Source organism: Sphaeramia orbicularis, chromosome 17 (genome assembly GCF_902148855.1).
Source record: "Sphaeramia orbicularis chromosome 17, fSphaOr1.1, whole genome shotgun sequence".
Taxonomy (NCBI): Eukaryota; Metazoa; Chordata; class Actinopteri; order Kurtiformes; family Apogonidae; genus Sphaeramia; species Sphaeramia orbicularis.
Genome location: NC_043973.1, coordinates 22,674,298 through 22,696,139, shown reverse-complemented (window position 1 = coordinate 22,696,139; position 21,842 = coordinate 22,674,298). Strand labels below are relative to the sequence as shown.

Below are 21,842 nucleotides of genomic sequence, written 5' to 3'. Positions count from 1 at the left end.
CTACAAGAATACATCCTCATTCTAACGTGGACCTCCGAGGTCCGTGTTAAAATCAGCCCTTTAGCGCGGAACTGGGCAAGCGCACACTTTTAATGAACTAGCCCAGAAAATGGATGCATTTTGCATTGCGCTGGTCTTAACGATTTAACGAGCTAGTGCAGAAACGAGCCCCAGATCCAGTTCAGTACAGTATGTGGTATACGCTATACCAGGTGTCACATAGTGGGGTCCTAGAATTCTGTTTAAAGTACAACATGTTCTTCTAATTGAGAATGTTTAAAGGTTCCTGATACTTCACTTGGAAATTGTTCTAAATCCTTTTTTTTTGCATCCATGTGGTGTTGTATCCAGCAGTCTTAGTCTATTTTCCTTTCACTTTAGATGTAAAACTATTCATAGTTTTCACATACTGTCACACGCTTATACTAATACCAACCTGGAGGCCAAAATGAGTCTTTCTCCCAATGCCTGCCAGTTATTTTACCAATTTTATTGAGCTAAAATGCAGTAGAAGACACTCACTGACAAGGAGATTACTCTGGGTTATGCTTCGACAGAGTCCCTCCTGAGAAAGAAAGCTCAGACACATATTCATTTATTTATTCTTCTAGCGCTCCTATACAAGTAAATACAAATCATATCAGTTCCCAGTCCGAAGCAACAGACTCATTTAAACTATAACAACTGTTGACCTGGCACTGGAATCATGTTTGGGGTCAGATTTAAATATAATTAGATATGTTAATATTACCACAACATTTCTGCTGTCTCCCTCCATAGTAGCAGAAATCAATGACCATCAGCTAAGTAACATTGGCTGATCAGCCACAGCCGTGACGATGAAGAATTTCTTGTCATTCATCCAAAACAACAGCAGCAGTAATAACCTATCCAGATGTAAAATACAGAACTGTCTGTTTTTGGGCAGGGACTTCTCTGGTTTTAATACTGTGGTGAGTGCTGCATGTGGATCAAAAATAACCAAAACTTATCACATATCTTTGTATTAATTCTGTTTAGAGGCGGCTTAAAACAGATGTTAAATTAAAGGGCTGTGCGCTGTGTCCAGTGTTCACCTCCATGTGGGAACTGCTTTTGCCTTCCAGGGCCCGGAGCAGTCATGTGAGTGAAAGCTATGAATAATAGAGTTTACTTTGTCTTTTCATGAAGTTGTGACTTACTTTTATGTTGCTGCGCCTTTTATCAGTTGCCATATAACATTGTTTCTGGATATGTTCAAGCGAGGTTTGAGAAGACAAAAGCAAAAGGCTACAAAAAATAGCAAGTTCCTTTATCTTTTCCTTCTCAAAGGAAGAGAAGTATGTGCATGGATGAAAACTTCCTCTGATTGGTCCACAGGGATGTGCAGCTAAAAAGCGTTTATTGCAAAGTCATGAAAGTACAGTTCTCTTTTGGTAACAAACACCATCTGTCAGGAACACTGGTGAGCTCATCAAGAAAGTGAAGACACCCCCGGCATTGCTCATTTGTTCTGCCATTCAGTAGCTAAACCTGTCTGTTAGCATGAAGCCATGGGCAGTGATTGCTCTGCTTCGGCATCCTGTCGTAGAACATAATTATCTAAATGTGACAACATCACCGTTTGACAGGATGACAGGTATATGGTGCTGCCTTGTATGTCATTTTTATGGAACAGGTAGCTGTGTGTCTACACCATGCATGTATGTGTAGTTATCCCTCTGTGTAAACCAGATAACAAGATAAGTTATCTCTGAACACTTTTTCAAATCCTCTGCTGATAGTTTTGTGATCATTTTAGGCTATGGATGTTTTTGCACATATGCACACATTCACATGCATAACAAGGTAGCTATGCCTAAGTGGTTGTAGAAGGAAGGCCCACATCAGCAGATTCTAAATTCAAGGCTGAAGAATGCCACAGCAAAATCTGTGCTCCCCATCCATCAATGTCCAGTGTTATTAGTGTGTCTTTCACATACACACATACTATAAATTTATTCCATGGCTGTATACATCACACTGAGATTCTGTAAAAATGTTTCTTTCACTGAAACGTCCAGAAGGCCTGCTCATACTTGAAAGATTATAAACTTTCATATTTGTTCCAAGCCAAATTTGAAAGTGTGAAACTTCCTACAGGGCATGGAGTGGATCAAACAGCCAGCCTTCGTTCTGACCCAAAAAGTGTTCTTGGTTTGGATCAAACTAAAGTGCGGTTCGGTTCATGTACAGTCTGAAAACACTTTGGGTTGTTCAGACCCGACACTGAAATAAATGAAGAAGAAAAACAAGTGGAAGACAGAAGAAGTTAAAAATGTGGCAAGTTAACAACATGCCAGCATCAGATATGATATGAAGAGAAAAGAAACCATGGCTGGACTTTGGTGTGAACTTTCAGGGGTGAAAACTCTTGAAATCTGCCCTCATGTACATCAGTCAAGGGTCCTACATTACTGTCTTAATGTCAGAAAGCATAGAGGAAACTTATCAAAGCCTATAAGGCAATAAAGGTGTGTAGCAGCCGTTTCCTCTGGCAGGGAAAAGTACATTCTTCATGTGAGTGGTTGCTTGGGCAGGATATGGCCAACCTACACTCGTGTTAGCAGGATTACATTAGATCGATCCCAAACCCACTATAGCCTGCCGTTGCCCTGCACCATGCACGCACCTGCCTTTCAAGTCTGAAAACTTGCAAAATGGAGCAAAAAATGAGGATCAAGGGAGAAGTGCTGTGATTTCAGTCTGAGAGAGGACACAAGGTCATGGGTGGAGATGGGGACAGAAAAGATTTTAGATCAGTATGATTACAACATACATGCTATGTTTCAATTTAACGTGAGAGAGAAGGGTTAGCAGGGAGGGTAGGGATTTGTTGCTTGTATGTTCTGCCAGTCAGAGTAGAACTGATACACCCCTTGTTCTTCCTATCCCGGGTCCTGGACTGATCCATGACCTCTTTGGAATGGCGTGTATAGAGGCCGGATGGCCAACAGATGTAGAGGCTGTGTCCTGGTGCGGATATTACCAGTAGGACTGCCATTTCCCTTAGCCTTTCATCTGAAGCTCAACGGCCCGACAGAACTCTGCAGGGCACAGTAGGATTGGAGAAGAAGAAACAAAAGGATCAGCCTTGGCTTTGGCTGGGCAGAAAGACGGTCTGCTTTGTAGAAGGATGTAGAAGGAATGAATAACATTGTTAATCAAATATGCAGAGACATCTATTTGTTCTAATGGTACAAAAGAAATAGTGTAGCCTTTGTAACTTTTAACTGTTTGGTTTTTTTTTCCAGTTTTTATCTTCTTTGCTTTTTTGGCAATTGGTATGAATGATATTGAGGAGCTTCAGTATGATCGTCTGTTCCTTTTTAAATTAATATGAGGAAGATATCCCTCAAACAAACCAATTAGAGGGATAATCTTAAGACTAAAATGTGCTTAAATACCTTTGTCAGCACTTGAAACACCTGACAGATATTCAGTTTTATGATAATTACAGTATCATACTCTATTGTACTTTATAGACCAGCATTTGTAATCAGATGTCTCCCATTTTCCTACATCCATTATACCATCTTCCACTTTTCTTTTCAGTGGTGTCATTTTCATTCTACTTTGGCATATTCTACCCTGTGGTTTTTATGGCACTTTGAGAGCATATTAGCTTGAAGGGCTCCCTTGGCACTTGGTCATCAGAGAAGAATGGTTCTCATTAGCTCACATCATCATTTCAGTCCTAAGCATTATCACTGAGGTCTTTATGATTGAGCCTCTTGAGCACACCTTTAGGACCCTTGTTGGGAAACACCTAGCGTCTGTAATCTTGTGTGGAAACAGGTTATAAACTAAAGGAAGTAGCGAGAAACTAACTCAGAAGTCAGTGAAAATGATACCGGTAAATTTGTATTTTGTGTGGCTGCTATGGAGTTTACTGGCTGACAAATGTGGAATGCTCCTGACTCAGTGCTCTGATACCATAGCCACATAAAAGTCTTAACTACAGTACCAGAAAAAGAGCTGTTATTCACAAATCTAACAAGAAATCCCTATAATGTGCAGGTTTCCAGGCTGTAAATAGCACTTTAAAGATAGTTAAAGATGGTGTCCAGACTAATAAACTGTTCTTTATTGAAAGCTGCGAATTCAGTGGATATGACTTGAATTTTATTGTGTGCATAACACACTTGCACATGTCGCTTCCACTCCTGCCTCCTATTAGTCCTAGACCAAATGTTAAGGATATCATTGGGACCAGATTTAATCAGCACGCAGAGCATTTACTGACACTTTTTTTTTTTTTGCTGGCTACTGAGGCTAACGGGTCGATGCAAAGCTTCGCACCAACTTTGCGATGGCCCCAGTTTATTAGAGCTGCTCCATTAATGCTTGTAGCCAGGATTTGCTGTGGGGGGGGTTCATGTAGAGATTGGCTGGGAAGGTGGGATGGGTTGCTAGAATGACCCCCTTGACTCTCTTTACTTGCCTGGAGCCCTGTTTTGGCTACTAACACAGAAACTGGCATTCCTGCTGTAACACAGTACTAAGCAAATAAAGGCAGACATTCCATTGATATTGAAAAATACAGTGGGAGGATAAGCGGGGATGAGTCCGATCCTCTTTGTCTTAGCCATGCCCGGTATGCACTTGGAAATACAAACTAGGTGTGGGGAGAAGGAGAGAGCACACGGAAAGACTTGGGCTAGGATCAGTCATCGGTAGATGTATTTCTAACAAGAGATGTGAACTTTTGTTTTAAAGACAAATGAGCAGTTTCTAAAGCGAAGTATCTGTTTTAGATAGTGAAAGAGCATTAGCATTGCATGAATGGTTAGATAATCTAGGTTTGTAGCATTCAGCCAGTTTTTGTATTGACTACCTGCAGTGTGGCTCTGTGTGCAGGCCTGTGTATGTGAATGTATCAAAGTGACACACATGCACAAGTCACTTCATTAAAGGTCTATCTTATTGACCAGCGGTGGAAGCAACAAAGCCCTTGTGCCTTATCCATAATTGATGTGGCAATTAGAGCTGGACTTGGGACAGACTTAAGACCCTAAGGCCGGGCAGCAGCTGACCTCTCGTTGTTTCACACTGATTGAGGATCAGGTACAAAGGGCCAAAACAGTGTACATATTGCAGATTTCTTAGTAATTTGATTCTAAAACTGCAGCTTGTTACGCAACCAAGAGTTTACATCAAAGTATTTGACTCGCCCCCACAAAATCAAACATTTATAACATCACTGGAACTATTTTTTTCTAACCGTCAGAGATTTCTGAAAACACTTTGAAGTTGAAAAGGCAAGTATCTCATAGATTAGATAAACTCAGAGGAGACTGGTCGCATTGGAGAAACACAAGGCTGCGTCTTACTTTCGTGTGGGCTCCCGTTCTACTTGGTGTCATCGTGTTGGTGGCACCATAGTGACAGTTTACACACACCAAAGCCTCTTTTCTGTGCTAAAGCCCTAACAGTCAGACAGTCACTCGAACAGCAACAGCAAGTTCTGAAGCACTGAATGTCTCATTGCATTCTTGACTCTCCAGGCAAGTGTAGATGATGTGTAGAGCGAGAAAGAGAGAGAGAGAGCAAGAGCGAGAGAGAGAGAGTGTGTGAGAGAGTCAGGACAGATGAAAGCATTTATCTTGAGACTGTACTGATTGGCTGATTCCAGTGGGCAAAAGGAGGGATCCATGTGTGAAATACTACGTCTTCAGTGCTACCTGATTTCTGATATGCACTTCCTCTCAAGTGGAATAGTTTCTGACAACGTATATATGTGTGTGTTTGTGTGTGTGAAGCAGAGAGGGAGAGAACAGGAGTGTGAATCCAACCTTTCCATCCTTCATGCTTGTCTGTCTACAAGGACACCCTGACACCTGCCAGTGTAATAAGGCATCTGCTGGATGAACACACACAGGTGTAGCGCAAGGTGTGTGTCTGAACATTGATATCATTCAAATGACTAGTGGGAGACATCATGTGTCCCTCTATGAGATTTGACTGCCAATTTCCCACCACATGATGTCAGCTCCCCCTCACTTTCACTTCACTTTTGATACCCAATATTCAATTTATTTTCAACCTCAGTCCACCGCTCAATATAACTGATCATCATAAAAGTTTGTTATTCTTGAATCATCTGTACTTTCTGACTTGACCTCAAGGTGGTTTTGTGGGTTGCAATATCTGCTTGCCATTTTTCAGTCTAAACAGTCAACAACGGTGAAGTCTGTATGCTCGTTTATTGTAGATTTTTCTCATTAGTGAGACAAGCATTATCGATCAGAAGGGGCTAAATTCAGTGGACAGTGCAATTTTCCATAATCTGTGTTTTACATGAAGTAGATTGCAATTTTTTGTGTCTCAAATACTATTTAAGCTCTTGATCCATTTACAGCAGTGCATCACTTCCCCTGAGCTTAACAGCACAGATACAGGGCTGACAAATGAAATATGAAGTGTTAAAAACGGAAATGCCTTATAAACCCTTTGGTGTGTATTCTGTATCAGGGGAATCCATAAAGATTCAGTTTGGAAGATGCAGTGGGAACTAACGTGCAAACATTAGCCAGCAGTAAACTTGTTTATTTTTCATCCACTTTATCTGGTCTTCATTGTCACATGTAAAGTGGTAGAATGATAACTAGATGTGTTTTATGGACTCAGGGATACAGTACTGCAGAAGGAGTCAATATTACAGCATCAGTGCTATAGTATAAAATTACTTACAATATTGACTAGAAAGAGTAGATTGAGTTTGTTCAACCTCATCCACTTGCACACAGATGACAGTAATATTGACAAGTGTGTCTGATCAGTCAGTAGTCTACAGTGTTTTCATACCACCTTAGCTTGGAAGGCCATCAAGCTGAGGCAGAATCCTTGGACTCTGGAGGCCAAAAAGGAACCCGGTACAATTCACAACTTTAACCCTTTCATGCATAGTGGTCACTACAGTGGACAGATATTCTCTTGTATATTCATGGATTTTGTTTTAGTTTCATATCAGCTGACACACTGAATGCTTATGCATCATCCCAAACACTGCAATTGATAACATTACTGTAACTTTGCTGTTCTTGATAAACCTGATCTAACATATTTGAGTGTAAATCAGTTGCTTGTTATTGTTATTAGACTGTAATTAACAACATTTTTTTTTTCTTTTTTTTTTTTTTTGGCATATTATCTCCATGAAGTGAGTAATAACTTGTATTAAGAGTATGTTAAAATGTGAGAAAACATCAGATTAGTAGCATTAAAATGCTTTTATTTCATAGTTTTCACACAGTATTTCAGTAATTACATGTTTCTTTGCTTCAAAAATTAAACACATGGTGTCCAGCTGAATGGACATTTTTGCAACTCCACAAAAAACAGCTTCATTAAAAAAAACAACAAAAAAACAATCACATTGTTTTTTAATGCCTAAAGAATGCATAAAAACACTCAGGAAAAAAAACATCTTGATTAAGGCTCTCATAATTCATGCATAAAAGGGTTAATGTATTTTATTTTAATTTCTTTTATTTACTGCTTTATTTAACAGGGACGTTGTACATTCGTTCACATTGCAGTAAATGCACCAGAGTTAGCCCTGTGGGTATCTGATGGAAAATCAAACCAAGGCAAGTGGAACTTGGTTGGTTTGATTTTTGGTTGGTTGGTTGGTATGCTGAAAAGGGCCATCTGAGAAGTTTTGCTGGGCCTTTAACTGTGCTCTTGGATAGACTGTTTTTCCTTCAGGATTCCCCTCCATCTTGACAATATGCCACATTGACTGGTGGAGGTCACTGTCCTCCCAGGGCCCCTTTTGCCTATTTGTTTCTATCTGTATGTGTTTGTGTGTGTGTGTGTATATGGGAGTAAATCTTCATCTTGCCAAAGCCTAATAGTCTTATACAGCCAAGAACTGCACTGGACAGATTCCACTGCACTGATCCCTACTCTGGAGTTGCCATGCTGCTGTGCCCGTTGCTAGGTTAGCTGCAGGCTAGGATGTGTAGCCCACTGTATTTTTGTCTCCTTTGCCCCTTGAATGGCCTTCCAGAGACCCCTGTACCAGTCCTAGATTCCCTATACAGGTTGCCTGTGAACCAGGGGGACTGTTCCCAGAAAAGTGAGGTTTTGTGTGTGTGTGTGTCCCCAATATCGGTGTTTTACTTTGAATACAAAATAGGGAGATTAGTTTAAAGGGATGAGGAGCCCCTGCCTGACATGGCACCACATAAAGACTGAGTTGTGGACAAAAACAGCTCAAAGATGGATGGGCAGTAATGAAGTGTGTGAAAAGCATCCTCCCCTTTCCCCCGCCCTCTGACCTTATCCCCCTTTGTAAGAAAGCATATGTGAAAAAAAGATAAGGAAATATTGTAACTACTCAGAAAGGTAAACGCGTTTGTGTGAGACACAGAAAGAGAAGCCTTAAAATAAGATAGTGACCCAGAGAGTTTTAGCATTCTCCAGCTGTACCAAACAGTGTCAGGACAGCCGTGATCCATAGCCACCAAGGGGAGCATCAGTCTTGTATTGGTCTCCTAACGTCTGATCCAAGACAGACTGATAGCTCTGAGTTTTACTAATCGTGGCTTTACCTAACTATAATACCAGGCTTTTCACTTGGTTGTTCATGAGTATCTGTTGTGAATTGTGTGAAGATTATCGTTAGCTTCACTTTACTCTCATAACACTGCTACTTCATTTTGCATCATTGGCTATGTCCTGAAAAAGGTGACTTAGACAATTATGCTGTGAGGCTAATGTTATGGTCATATTTTAATGTTGCCATGATACTGTTGCTATGAATAAGTATCACTAGATCACCATCTCTGGATAGATGTGTTCATATATATACAGCACTTAAGAATAATCCTTTTTTTTTTTTTTTTTTTCAAAACACAACATCCACGTTATGAAATGCTTCAATGTCACTGGACTGAAGAAGGGAAAAAACATATAAAAATTTGCTGAATAACTATCCACAAACGGCAGATAAAAGAGAGCTGAAGGAAACTAAAACTCAATAAAAATCAGGAAAGTCTCAACCACAAAATTATGTTTTCAGGAGGCACTTAAAAGAGGTTGCTAATTTCCTTAGATTTTTAGATTTCAAAGGCTTCATAGGTTTCATTACAGCACTTGTGATTCATTCAGAAAATCTTAAATCCTTTACACAGTGGGCAGAGCTATTAGGAGAAAATAATTTTGTTATATGATATAGTATTTATGTAGTATATTAACTAATAGGAAATAGTTTAAACTGTGACTCACACTTGAGTTGGTCTTGAAATTCAAGCCCACAGATCTAGTCCACACTTTCACAGCTTTTTTTTTTTTTCTAGTTAGACCTCGTGTTTAAATGCACATGGCATGTAAAAACAAACCTTTTCCGCGCCATGTGCACCATTATGTCCTTTGTTTGATCTACCAATAGGGTTAGGGTTATCACTGTATATTGGTTTGGCATGTTTTTTTATTATGTTTACATTGTCTTTTTGTGTATTCATGCGGACAGATCCTTGATTTCCACTGGGTCTTGCTGTATCATATTTCAGCTCCTGTACATAGTTCCAGTATTTCCACCAATGGACCGTGGTGCATGTTTGAAGCTCCCCTAGAACCGGCTCAGTGCTCTGCTTCACTTGAAATACACAAGTCGATTTTTTGATGGATGTTGTAACAAGCGGCACATAGCAGATGAGATGAACAGAAAGTTAGACACACAAATGGCATAGAGAATCTAGTCTTAAAGTGAGACTCTCAGTCACATAAAATTACTGCACAAAAATATAGATATGAAATAATTATGTGGATGAATGCATTTTTAACAACAGCTGCAAATATTTGATCCATGCCATTCATTCTACTTAACTGTACTAACAGCAGGGCAGTAAAAGCATGCTTGGCTTACTTAGCCTATGGCAGAACCACAAAAATCATGTAAAAATGACTAAGGCTATGTTCAGACAGCAGGTCTTAATGCACAATTCGGATTTTTGTGTGCTCATTCATATTACACATTAAATGTGACTTCTATCAGTTTTGAGTATGAACTGAATGCAATCCTGAAGTGATCCTTATGCACAAAAGAGGTTTTGACGTAATACGTGACCACGTAGGTACGCACTGTGTTTATAGAAGTAAATATGTTTTTCCTGCCACTCCTCCTGGGATACAGAATTGTGACATTTGTCGCATTTCAATGATGTAAAGGTCGGATAAATGCGACCTGGCCTTTCAGAATGAAGTTGCATTATAAAATATCAGATATGTATCGGATTTAGGATCACATATGAAAGTGGACTGGGTTGGATTGGAAAAAATCGGATTTGGGCTGTTCAAACTGTCCTTGACAGATTGGATACAGGTCACATATGGGCAAAAAAAAATTAGGATTTGGGCCACATTTGCCCGCAGTCTGAACGTAGCCTAAATCAGGAGATCAAACAGACAAAACATTCTTCTTCTGAACAGTCCTGGTGTGGATTGGAGTCAGAGCTAAACCATGTTGGACGTCATAACATAGGGTAGTTGCTCAAGGTCAAGATTTTTTTTTATTTTTTTTTTACCTCTGCCAAGGAGGTTATGTTTTTGTCTGCATTGGTTTGTCTTTCTGTCTGTCTGTCTGTCTGTCTGTCTGTCTGTGTGCAAGATAACTCAAAAAGTTATGGATGGATTTGGATGAAAATTTCAGGAAACGCTGATACTGGCACAAGGAACAAATGATTAAAATTTGGTAGTGATCGGGGGTGGGCCACTGATCTGCCTTGGCGGAGGTCTGCGTTCTACGAGTGCTTCTAGTTTAATACAGTGTTTGAATGTCATGAATGTACATAAATGGATTATATATACTAACATTTATGTGGCTGCCTCTACAAAGTGGTAAAAAAAATCATATCTTAGGTCACCTGTTCTAATGAAACCACCCTGTAAGGCTGCCAGTGGCCTTGTCAAAATCCAAGCTCCTTCAATGCACTACAGCCCCCCACGCATCCATCTCTCATCTAATGCTTGGCAGGGACCCCCAAGGTCAAGGCAGGGCTGTGAGTAAAGACACAGGAAGATAGTAAGAATGAGAGGTGAAACAAAACACTGATCACCACCCACCTCCCCAGATATGCCCTTTAACAAACCTTTACCTTTTTTGTATTGTGCAGAGAATGTAGAGCAGCAGAAACTGCCACAGATACTTTAAAGGCCACAATAAACAAGCCAGCCTTTTGATTGCACTTGTTATTAAGTACCACGGTCCAAAAGGGCAGCTTAGGTTCTATTCTGAGTTAAGTGTTTATATTGTGTGTATTCTAATTCAATGAATTATAATAGAAAATAATACTAAATCGTGTTTTTATGGTATATTTGAAATGACTGCATCAAGTTAGTGCTTGAATACTGCATTGTCATCTTGAGAGCACATATTATGACAACTTGCTAAGCCACATTATACAGGGGCACCATTCCACACTGGATTACAGCTCTGGAGCCAGTATTTAGGCCAGAGATCCATGCAGACTTGAACAACACAAATGCAGTAACACACGTAGGCATACACAACTTAAAATCCCTGTGTTCACGAACAGGTTTTGTCCTTAAATCAACTTTGTTTTGCTGCACTAGAGTGGCTCATATCAAAGTATGCAAATATTTGTGTTAGCAAAGAGTAAAGACACTGTGTGTCCATTTGCACTGTGCACGTATACTTTAAATGTGTGTATTCTTGTTAGAGTATGACGTATACAGAAAAAGAGACAAAATCTTATCAGCAGGAGACAGAAGGAGGATTGTTTGGGAACAGTTTGCTTCTTTTCTTTGCATAGGTTTGAGAGTCTAATCTGTGCGCCAGCAGTGGCTGTATGCTGGCAACCCCAAAAACAAACAAACAAAAAAAACAAACACAAGCGTTTGAGAGGATGGAGGAAGATGGAGATGGAGGACAGTAGCGGTAGAATTGCTCAAAGAAACGCCACGCAATTTTCTGTTACTCCAAACATTTCTAAAGGAATGATGACTGAGGCATTTGTTATTCCTCCCACTCACCTTCCAACCCCCTCTCTCCCCATCCTCACTCCCTCCTCTCACATCCTTCCTGCTTTTGGCTAAAGTTCGAGGTCCACCTCTTCTTCGGCGCAGTGGCTTGTTAGATGCAGCTGTTGTTGCTCTGTGGCTAGTGGGAAATGGATGCTCCTCCAAACACACAATCTGCCCATCTGGAGAGGCATTAGCAGCAAAGGACATGATGAACCGTTTCTCACACTCTTAGCCAGAAGCACCGAGGTCATCAAAGTACACGAGTCGACAGCCTCATTAACAAGCCGCAGACCTTGGTTGAGCTGTGTTGCTTTGTGTATAGTTATTAAAGTAAAGCAGGATGGCGCTGGCGTTTGATAAGCAGACCTTTTCTGACAACCTGACATTGTCTTCTTTCATTTGACTGACCCTGTCCACTGCAGCCTCTAGTGACAAATAACAGATAACACCACATTCTTTGCCTACACACACACACACACACACACACACACACACACATTCAGTCATTGTTTTCCTCACACAGACATCATCTGGAGCTTTATAAGCATTCCTTGATTCCATTTGCTTTTATATAAGCGACGGCGGATATTTACCATCACACTGGAAATTGGGCTGTTTGTTGCTTCTAACTTGACGTCATCTTCCTCTCCTTCCTCTGTTCTTGTTTTTTGCTTGTTCTCCTGTCTTCTCCCCCACCATATTTTGGGGATTTACACATGAGCCAGCTTATGAAGAGAGGCTTATCCGCTAACATTGTCTCATTATGACAACAACAACACATTCCATTGTCATCCTGCCCTCTTGCTTTTTCATTACGTTGTGCCTCAGTGTTTATTTTCTTACAGGGAATTAACTGTTTCATTGCATCACTTTAGAGTTTGTGCTTTTGTTTGTCTTCATGAGTTACAATTATTCATTGTCAAAAATATTCTAATCATTCAAATGAAAATAAAATAACAATAATTTTTTTTAAAAAAGTATTATAGTTTATCAAAAATAGTGATTATCTTCTTGTGTCCCGAGAGAGTTAATTATCCACACTCCCCAAAACACTGCAAAAATCTAATTCTTACCAAATGTATTTTTCTCATTTCTAGTCAAAATATCTCATCACACTTAAAATAAGACATAATCACCTAAAGAGGAACTTTTCCATGAGATATAACAACTTATTTTTAGACAAAAGATCTTGAAAATCTTATTTCAAGAAATCTTACCAAGATAATTTTCACTTGTTCCATTGACAGACTTTTTTCTTGAATTAAGCAAAAAAAAAAAAAACATCAATAAAGCAAAAATTCTGCCAATAGAACAAGTGAAAATTATCTTGATAAGATTTCTTGAAATAAGATTTTCAAGATCTGTTGTCTAAAAATCAGTTCTTATATCTCACTGAAAAGTTCCTCTTTAGGTCATTATGTCTTATTTTAAGTGTGATGAGATATTTTGACTAGAAATGAGAAAAATACACTTGGTAAGATTTAGATTTTTCCAGTGAACCTATTTATGTACAATGTGTATTTACATCTAACGAGTGTGTTGGTAATTTTGCTGAAAATTTTGCAAGCAAAATCATGGCAACATATCATGTTGTAAACTGATGATTGAATTTTTTTATTTTTTTTTTTTACGTACCAAAATACCTATACTGCAACAGTAATCTATAGATTTACTTTGACCTCCTATTTTATTCCCAGTCACATTAATACCACATAAAAGCGAGCAATTTGGCTTTCATTTTTGTTTGGATGTTAGAATATTAATGGTATCTTTAAACGAATGCCCATCTTGGTCACATCATAGAGACATAGTGTCTCTGGTTTATTCATAAATCTACTTGCTGCAGCAGATGATGCTTTGATAGGAATTTTAAATGGATGTGCTGTTTGGTAAGTTGTGCATTTTTTTCTTTTCTCCTACAGTCATGGAATAAAATATTAGACCACCCTTGTTTTCTTCCATTTCTTGTTCATTTTAATGCCTGGTACAACTACAGGTACATTTGTTTGAACAAATATAATGATAACAACAAAAATAGCTCATAAGAGTTTAATTTCAGAGCTGATATCTAACCATTTTCCATGTTTTCTTGATAATAACCAAAATCACTTTAGCTCTTACATCAATAGCTATGACATTGTACTGACAAAAACAGTGCTTTTAGGCATTCAGTGTTTTGTTTTCGTTCTGTTTTAGTCACATGATTCACACAGGAGTTAGTACTTGATTGCATAACCATTGTTTTTGATGACTTTTGATGGTCTAATAATTTTTCTGCGATTATATGTCTGGTCATTGTTATTCACACACACGCAGTTTAGATTTGCCTGTCATAGAATAGAATAGAATGCCCTTTATTGTCATTATTTGGAATGCACAACAAGATTGAAGAGCTTCTCCTTTTTCAGTGCAAACAGGTGACTATATATAAGACATAACATGCAAAATATGTACAAAATAAAGTCCTACAAGACAGCGCAGTTAGTTTTACATACAATATGAAGATAAAAGGATAGAATTGAGAATTTAAAAAAAAAAAATGAAAGAATGTATTGCACAGGATGGTTGAATATACAGGGTGGGGAAGCAAAATTTACAATGAACATTTAGTTGTTTTTTCTCAGCAGGCACTACGTCAATTATTTTGAAACCAAACTTATATTGATGTCATAATCATACCTAACACTATTATCCATACCTTTTCAGAAACTTTTGCCCATATGAGTAATCAGGAAAGCAAACGTCAAAGAGTGTGTGATTTGCTGAATGCACTCGTCACACCAAAGGAGATTTCAAAAATAGTTGGAGTGTCCATAAAGACTGTTTATAATGGAAAGAAGAGAATGACTATGAGCAAAACTATTACGAGAAAGTCTGGAAGTGGAGGAAGCAACAAAAAACGTACCAAAGCTTTTATTAAAGCTCTCAAATCCAAAATCCTAAAGGATTCAACCAAATCCATGAGAAAAACGGCAATTGAACTTGACGTAGACAACAAGACTGTTAGAAATGCAGTAAAATATGATTTGAAGATTTAAATTCTCATGACTTTCAATAAACTAATTGGTCATACACTGTCTTTCAATCCCTGCCTCAAAATATTGTAAATTTTGCTTCCCCACCCTGTATACAGAATAGTTTTAGTGCACATGGTGATTAATATTCACAGATGAGTAGTTGAAAGATGAGTAGTTTTAATAGGAACTGATTGTCACCCTTGTAACTTTTATTGCATCCAGTTTGATTTCATTTCAAACTTTAGAGCATTCCAACACCATGCATTCTTAAATGAATGTGTATATAAAGATAGCAAAACTGCTGTCTGTTTCATAATTGCTTGTTCTGGCAGGAACCTGCTCCATTAATTAGCCAGTTGTTTAGCCTGCAGTGGAGTTGTATTAATGTAATGCTGGCCCATTCAAATGCTGTTTTCTGACATCTCCCTGATGAGATGCAGCCCATTTCCATTGAAACAATAACAAGCATCTGATTTAGGATAAATGATGTCTTTGTCTATTGTCTACTGGAACAACAAAAGCCATTGGCACAAGAAACACTCTTCTCTCTCGAGTCCTGCCTAGCCCCGTCCACACATGCATATACAAACCCAAGTGCGCAGTAGGGATGGGCTGATAAGCATTCTCAGTTAAATGAAAGAATGTATTATTTAGGTTTTGACATTCTGATATGTGTCGATTTTGTGTGTAACAAGCATCATATCTCTTACTACATCACACACCTGCTTGCCTGCCTGTTTGACAGCTGAGTCACAGAGTAGACAATTCCAGACATATCAGTCTGTACACACATAATAATCATCATAAACATGCCCTATCTTCTTGACAGCTCAAACAGTATTGACACATGGCTCTTGTGCCATCAGCGTCCTGATAGCTTACCCCTGTCACAACAAACACAGTAATTTTATCCCTCTATCCTGCTTCTGTTTTCTGTTTTTCATTTGCTCTTCCTCAATATAACCTGCTCATTCAATCAAGGCTTGCAGAAGGTGAAAATGTCTATCTGACACTTGTACAGTCCTAAAGGTCTTACGTGTCCATTCCACTTCTGCCAGAAAGCTGTTAAGGAAAGACTATTAGCTGTGTTCGGAACAGATTATTGTGTCTTGCCCTTTACGCTTTCCAGACATGGTTTGACAACACATCACTGAAAACAGCACAACCTGGCCTTCGATAATGCACTCAGTATGAGCCCAGTTAAATGGAACGGAATTAGTAACACTGGGTGTGTGGTGTAACATCTGCGCTGAGGATGAGATTACCATCCTCAGTCTCAATAATCTATTGATGAGTGTAGAGCTGGGATTCATTGACGGGAACAGAAAGAACGGTGGGTAATGAGCAGAAGGAATCCATTTCCTTTTGATTTTAGACACACAAACACACTGTCAGATCACATGAGGAAGGGAGATGACAAAAGATATGTTCACAACCAGAACAATTCAATCTTGTAAGAATAGGAGCGATCGCGTTACAGAAACTATGGGGGAAAGACAAAAGGGTGAAGTCCTCATTATGAAAAGCTGAGATGTGGACAGATGTGAGTTGGATAGTTGTGCGAGTGTTGGTGAATCTGACGTTTAAGTATGTGTTTTGTTGGATTGTGATGAACCAACTGTTTTTCCTTGCTGGCTTTTATAACACAGTGAAGTCTGACTATCATCTGCTATGGGATATTTCAAAATAATCATGGTGGATGTTTAGACTTTAACCTATAAAGACCCAGTGCTTCTTTTGTGTTATTTTGTGTATTTTCAGTGTAAATCATGTGTTTTCATATATTTAATTTTCTGATCATGTAGATTTTCATAAAAGTTCTGAATAAAGTTGTGTTTTATTATATCAAAAACCAAGAAAACGGAACAAAAAGTGACTTTTTCAACAAAATATAACATTACTCAAACATAAAACAAGTGTTTCCATCCACTGTCATTTCTCAAAGTCCATGGGGTTTTACCGGGGAATCAATGTTGTGGAACAGGGGTGTCAAACTCATTTTAGTTCAGGGGCCACATTCAGCCTAATATGATCTAAAGTGGGCAGGACCAGTAAAATAATATAAATAATAGGATAAGAACTCATAAATAATGTCAACTCCAAAGTTTTTTCTTCTGTTTTTGAGTGAAGAAAGTCAAATTCCGTAATGAAAATGGTTACATCTACGAACTGTACTTAAACATAACATGAACAAATATGAACAACCTGAAAATTCTTAAGAAAAATAAGTGTAATTTTAACAATATTACACCTTAGTTTATCATTTATACATGTGCATCACAACTTACAGATCACAGTGGATCGACAAATGCATAAAACATGTAGTAAGAGGCAGAATACTGGTACAATTCCACAGACTTCTATTAAGACATTTCAAGTTCTTCACATTTTTTGCAAAAGGCTAGTCTGTAAATGTAAACATTTTTGTGTAATTTTACTTTTTTTTACACTACAACAAAGAGAAAAATTTTTTGTTTTCATTATTTATAGGTTATTATGATAGTATTTTACTGGTTCTGATCCACTTTAGATTGAATCGACCTAAAATGATTCTAACATCCTTGATTGTTAATATCTTCAGTGTAATTTCTGCATTTCACAGATTCATCCCAAGGGCCTGACTGGACCCTTTGGCAAACCAATTCTATGTGTTTTACCGGTGAATCAATGTTGTAGAAGATGACGCTGTTTCCATGTTCACTACAGAGCCTCTGAACATCCAAATGTATCTGATGACCATTAAAAGATGACAAACTACATTTTACACCGATTATTTACATGTATTGATAGGATTAGGATCAAACAGTTTAGATCAGTAGATGCTTTTCGTCAACAGTGGCTGTTTGGGTCTTCATGGGTTAAACCAAAAACACAACAGTATTATTTTTCCAAGGGCCAGACAGGACCCTTTGGCGGGCCGGATTTGGCCTCCGGGCCACATATTTGACACCTGTATTGTAGAAGATGACGGTGTTTCCACATTCACTAGGGAGCCTCTGAACGTCCAAATGAGTCATATCTGATGGCCATGGACAGATGATAAACTGTATTTTACACCAATTATTTACACGTACTGATCAACAGGTATTAAACAGTTTATATCAGTAGATGGTTTTGGTCACCAGTGACTGTTTGGGTCTTTATGAGTTAAAAGAAAAAAAATAACTACGGCTGTGACTTTTTCTGTGCTAATGATAGAAAATCGTGCTGTTATTTATTACATATTGGCTGAAATCTACAAATGAGGTGATGGGAAAGGAAATTGTATGATAATAGTTAGTCTCTGATGTAAAACTTTACAAGCTCAGGGACTCATCGTGATTAGCGTCACGATCAGAACCATTCACCTCCGTTTATGTCTGCCTTTTTCTGTCTTCTCACAGCTCATATAGACGTCTCCAGTGAAGGAAAGTCCACAGGGAGACAGCCTGGAAGTGACGGCCCATACGAGAGACCTGTCAAACCCACATCATTTATGGTGATAGGGAGCTCATCGTCCACCAGCTGGCCACGACCCTGGGGCCTTGCACTGCTTCTCGCTGCACTTTGCTCACAGTGGACCTTATTCTGATGCCAGCAGCCTCTGTGAAGTCCCCTACTCTTGTCCTTTTAGGAACCACATACATGCACAGACACTTCCATTTACATATCATATAATATCCCCCCCCCCCCCCCCCCCCCCCCCCCCCCCCGACTTCAACTTACGCGGATGGACTAAAGATGGAAAAAATAACGGAAAGCTGAGAGAAGACTGCATTATAGGAGACTGTAAACAGGGGTTCACGGAGGAACAACATCACCAATTCAGGTGTTTGCACAAGCTGATACCATGCATGTTCTTCTGCAATGATCTACAAGGCCTGCTGCTTCTTCTGTTCCGTATACAGTCCAGTCCGGGCGACAAACACTAGAACAGCCCTACTGCTCCTCGCTTCACTGACACAGACTTTGTGGTTCAGATTAGGACTGCATCCTTCTGACTTTACTTAAAAACGCTAATTCATATACATACATTTTTAATCTGCCGATACATCTGTCTTCTTAGCGCTGCTGGTTTTTACTTATCCTATCAAGCTAAGGCCTCATCACAGCCATTGCACCATTTGCCAGTAAGGCCGAAGAATCCAGCTCATTTGAAAATTCAACTCGTTTTCTGTTTGAGGATTAAAGAATGCATGATGGATTGATAGAACAACCCCATGTGTCTGGCCCAGAACAGCTGATCTGATATACTATAATGACTGTGTACCTTGGCAGGGATTAGGACGTAATGAGTTCACAGGTAGAGCACAGGCACACTGGCATGGCTGAACACATTGTGCAGACAAACTAGGTGTGTATAGTATGTAACTGTATATAGATGGAAAGATATGATGTATGAGGCTCTGACAAAAAGCTCATTTAAGCTGAAAGGATTCTTCTTCTTCTTTTTCTCCCTTACATTAAATATGAATACTGTGTGCATAACCATGCAAAAAAAAAAAAAAAGTCAGATTTCATTTGTATCATAAAGAAACCAGGAATGTACACCAGTGGACACAGAGTAAATGAACAAACTTTGGACATTTAAACAAAAGTCTGTACATTGATGATTTTACTAATGTTTATTGTGCATCCAGTTTGTGTGTTTGCTTGTTGAATTGCACATTAATGCATGTATAACCTACAAATTTAACCACTGGATCAGGCCTTTCTTTCAGGAATCTGTTCATCAAAAGCAGATTTTGGAAAAAAAAAAAAAGTTTTTTCACATCATAGTGATAGCAACAGCAGAACTTAACTTTTGTCTCTAAAACAAGGGCCAGAAATGTGAGAAAAAGAGTAAGTTAGCATATCAAACATATGCAGAATAAATACCACTTAACACATAAATGTGTATGAAAGAAAAAGGATTATTGAACACTTAAAAAAAATTGGGACATCCTTTCCAGAGGTCGCAATTTGTACAGTCCCTCCTCATGTATCCCTCTTATTTGGTTTTTTAACATTCAGGAGAACCAAATGAGCTCAAATGTTTTAAATCAAACTCCCATTCTTTGAAATTCCACTTAATAAAAATCAAATTACATACTGATACAGAAGAGTTTCATGAGTGAATGTGGATAATGAATGTCACTTTATTGCAGAAACAGTATTAAAGCTCACCTTTTAAAAGATACATGTAATATCTAAGCTAAATAAGTCTGTACAGTTAAAGGTCAGTATCAGTCTGTTGAAGCTGATATATGCACCTCTTCTATCAGTAAACCTTAATTATAAACATTTCCTTTCCCAACTGGAACCTCACCATCAACTTCTGCATAATATAGAAGAATGACCCATTTAATTTCACTGTACACAAATACATATAAATCTCTGCAGTTAATGAAGAATAGAAATGAAAACAGGCTCTATACAGTTTTGCAAGTTTAAATGTGTCACACCTTGTTCTATATCCATATGGGTTTTACTGCATCTGTGTTTTGTTCTGTCATTCATTGCACCCACAGATCACTAACAGTCATATTCCCTCGCATGTGTATAAATGTACATAATTTAAGTCACTTGCCATTGTTTTGTGTCTTATTTCTTCTCTTTTTGTATCAGTATAATACAGTGTAGCTGAGCTCTATTAAAGGTGCTCTGCTTTTTTCTGGTCTCGATAGCCTCTCTTTAAAAAAAAAATCATATAATAATAATAATAATAATAATAATAATAATAATAATATAAAACCCAATGTGTTAATTAAGGAGATGAAAAAACTGGACCTGAATCTGGATTTATCTTTTGTCCCATAAACCAGTCCACTGGTTTGGATCAAATAATGGTGTTTTACACTTTTCCTCATGTCAAACAACCACAGTGATGACACCTTGGTCTAACATTTATGTCTGAGGCTCTTTATGCAGCACATGGTGACATTTACTTATTGTTTCCCAGCTAATACTTTGGCATTTTGTTTGTTGTAGAAATTGCAAATTGATCACAGGGTTTTTTTCTATTAATAAATGATTACATATTTAATCGATTACATAACACATAGGTAAATATTTTCTTAAAACCAAAGCTCTCAAGCCTAATATATTATAATTCACCTAAAATTCATCCTGTGAAGAAGTCTAATACTGCATGTCACATATGTGGAAAACATCATGGTGACACAGTTTTTCTTTTAATGTCATATTTAAGCATTCGATATGTTCTGTATGTGATGGAGCTCTGGTCAGCACAGCTTAGCCTGGAAGAGCTTCAAGTCACTAGAGCAGGGATGTCAAACTCATTTTAGGTCACGGGCCACATTCAGCTAAATTTGATCTGAAGTGAGCCGAACTAGTAAAATAATGACATAATATATAAATAATGTCAACTCCAAACTTTTCTTTCTGTTTTAGACCAAAAAAGAAATAAATATACATTATGAGAAGGTTTACATTTACAAACTATCCTTTCAAACAATGTGATTAACATGAACAAACTGAAAAAATAAGTGCAATTTTAACAATATTCTGCCTCAGTTTATCATTTACACATGTACATGATAACTTACAGATCACAGTGGATCTACAAATACACAAAACATTTAATAACAGGCAGAATATTGTTAAAACTGTACTTACTTCTCAAGACATTTAAGGTTGTTCATATTTGTTCAGGTTATTCACATTTTTTGCAAAATTAAACTTTATTTTAGTGTAAATACATGAAAATATTTACATTTACAAAGAGAAAAATCTGAAGTTGTCATTATTTATATGTTATTATGATAGTATTTTACTGAAACCTGCCCACATGAGATTGAATTACAGTAGTCTGAATGTGGAACCTGAAATGAAAGG

General features: G+C 38.2%; 1 protein-coding gene across 2 annotated transcripts in view; it reads left to right on the top strand.

The window, feature by feature from the left end:
• LOC115437925 (glypican-5-like) overlaps positions 1-19,890 on the top strand; it is a 108,782-nt gene extending 88,892 nt beyond the window's left edge. For both annotated transcript variants that reach the window (XM_030161330.1, XM_030161329.1), the window contains one exon: positions 18,410-19,890. In XM_030161330.1, the coding sequence (XP_030017190.1) occupies positions 18,410-18,597 (188 nt within the window). In that variant the 3' untranslated portion in view covers positions 18,598-19,890. The remainder of the gene's footprint in view (positions 1-18,409) is intronic.
• The last annotated feature ends 1,952 nt before the right edge of the window (positions 19,891-21,842 follow it).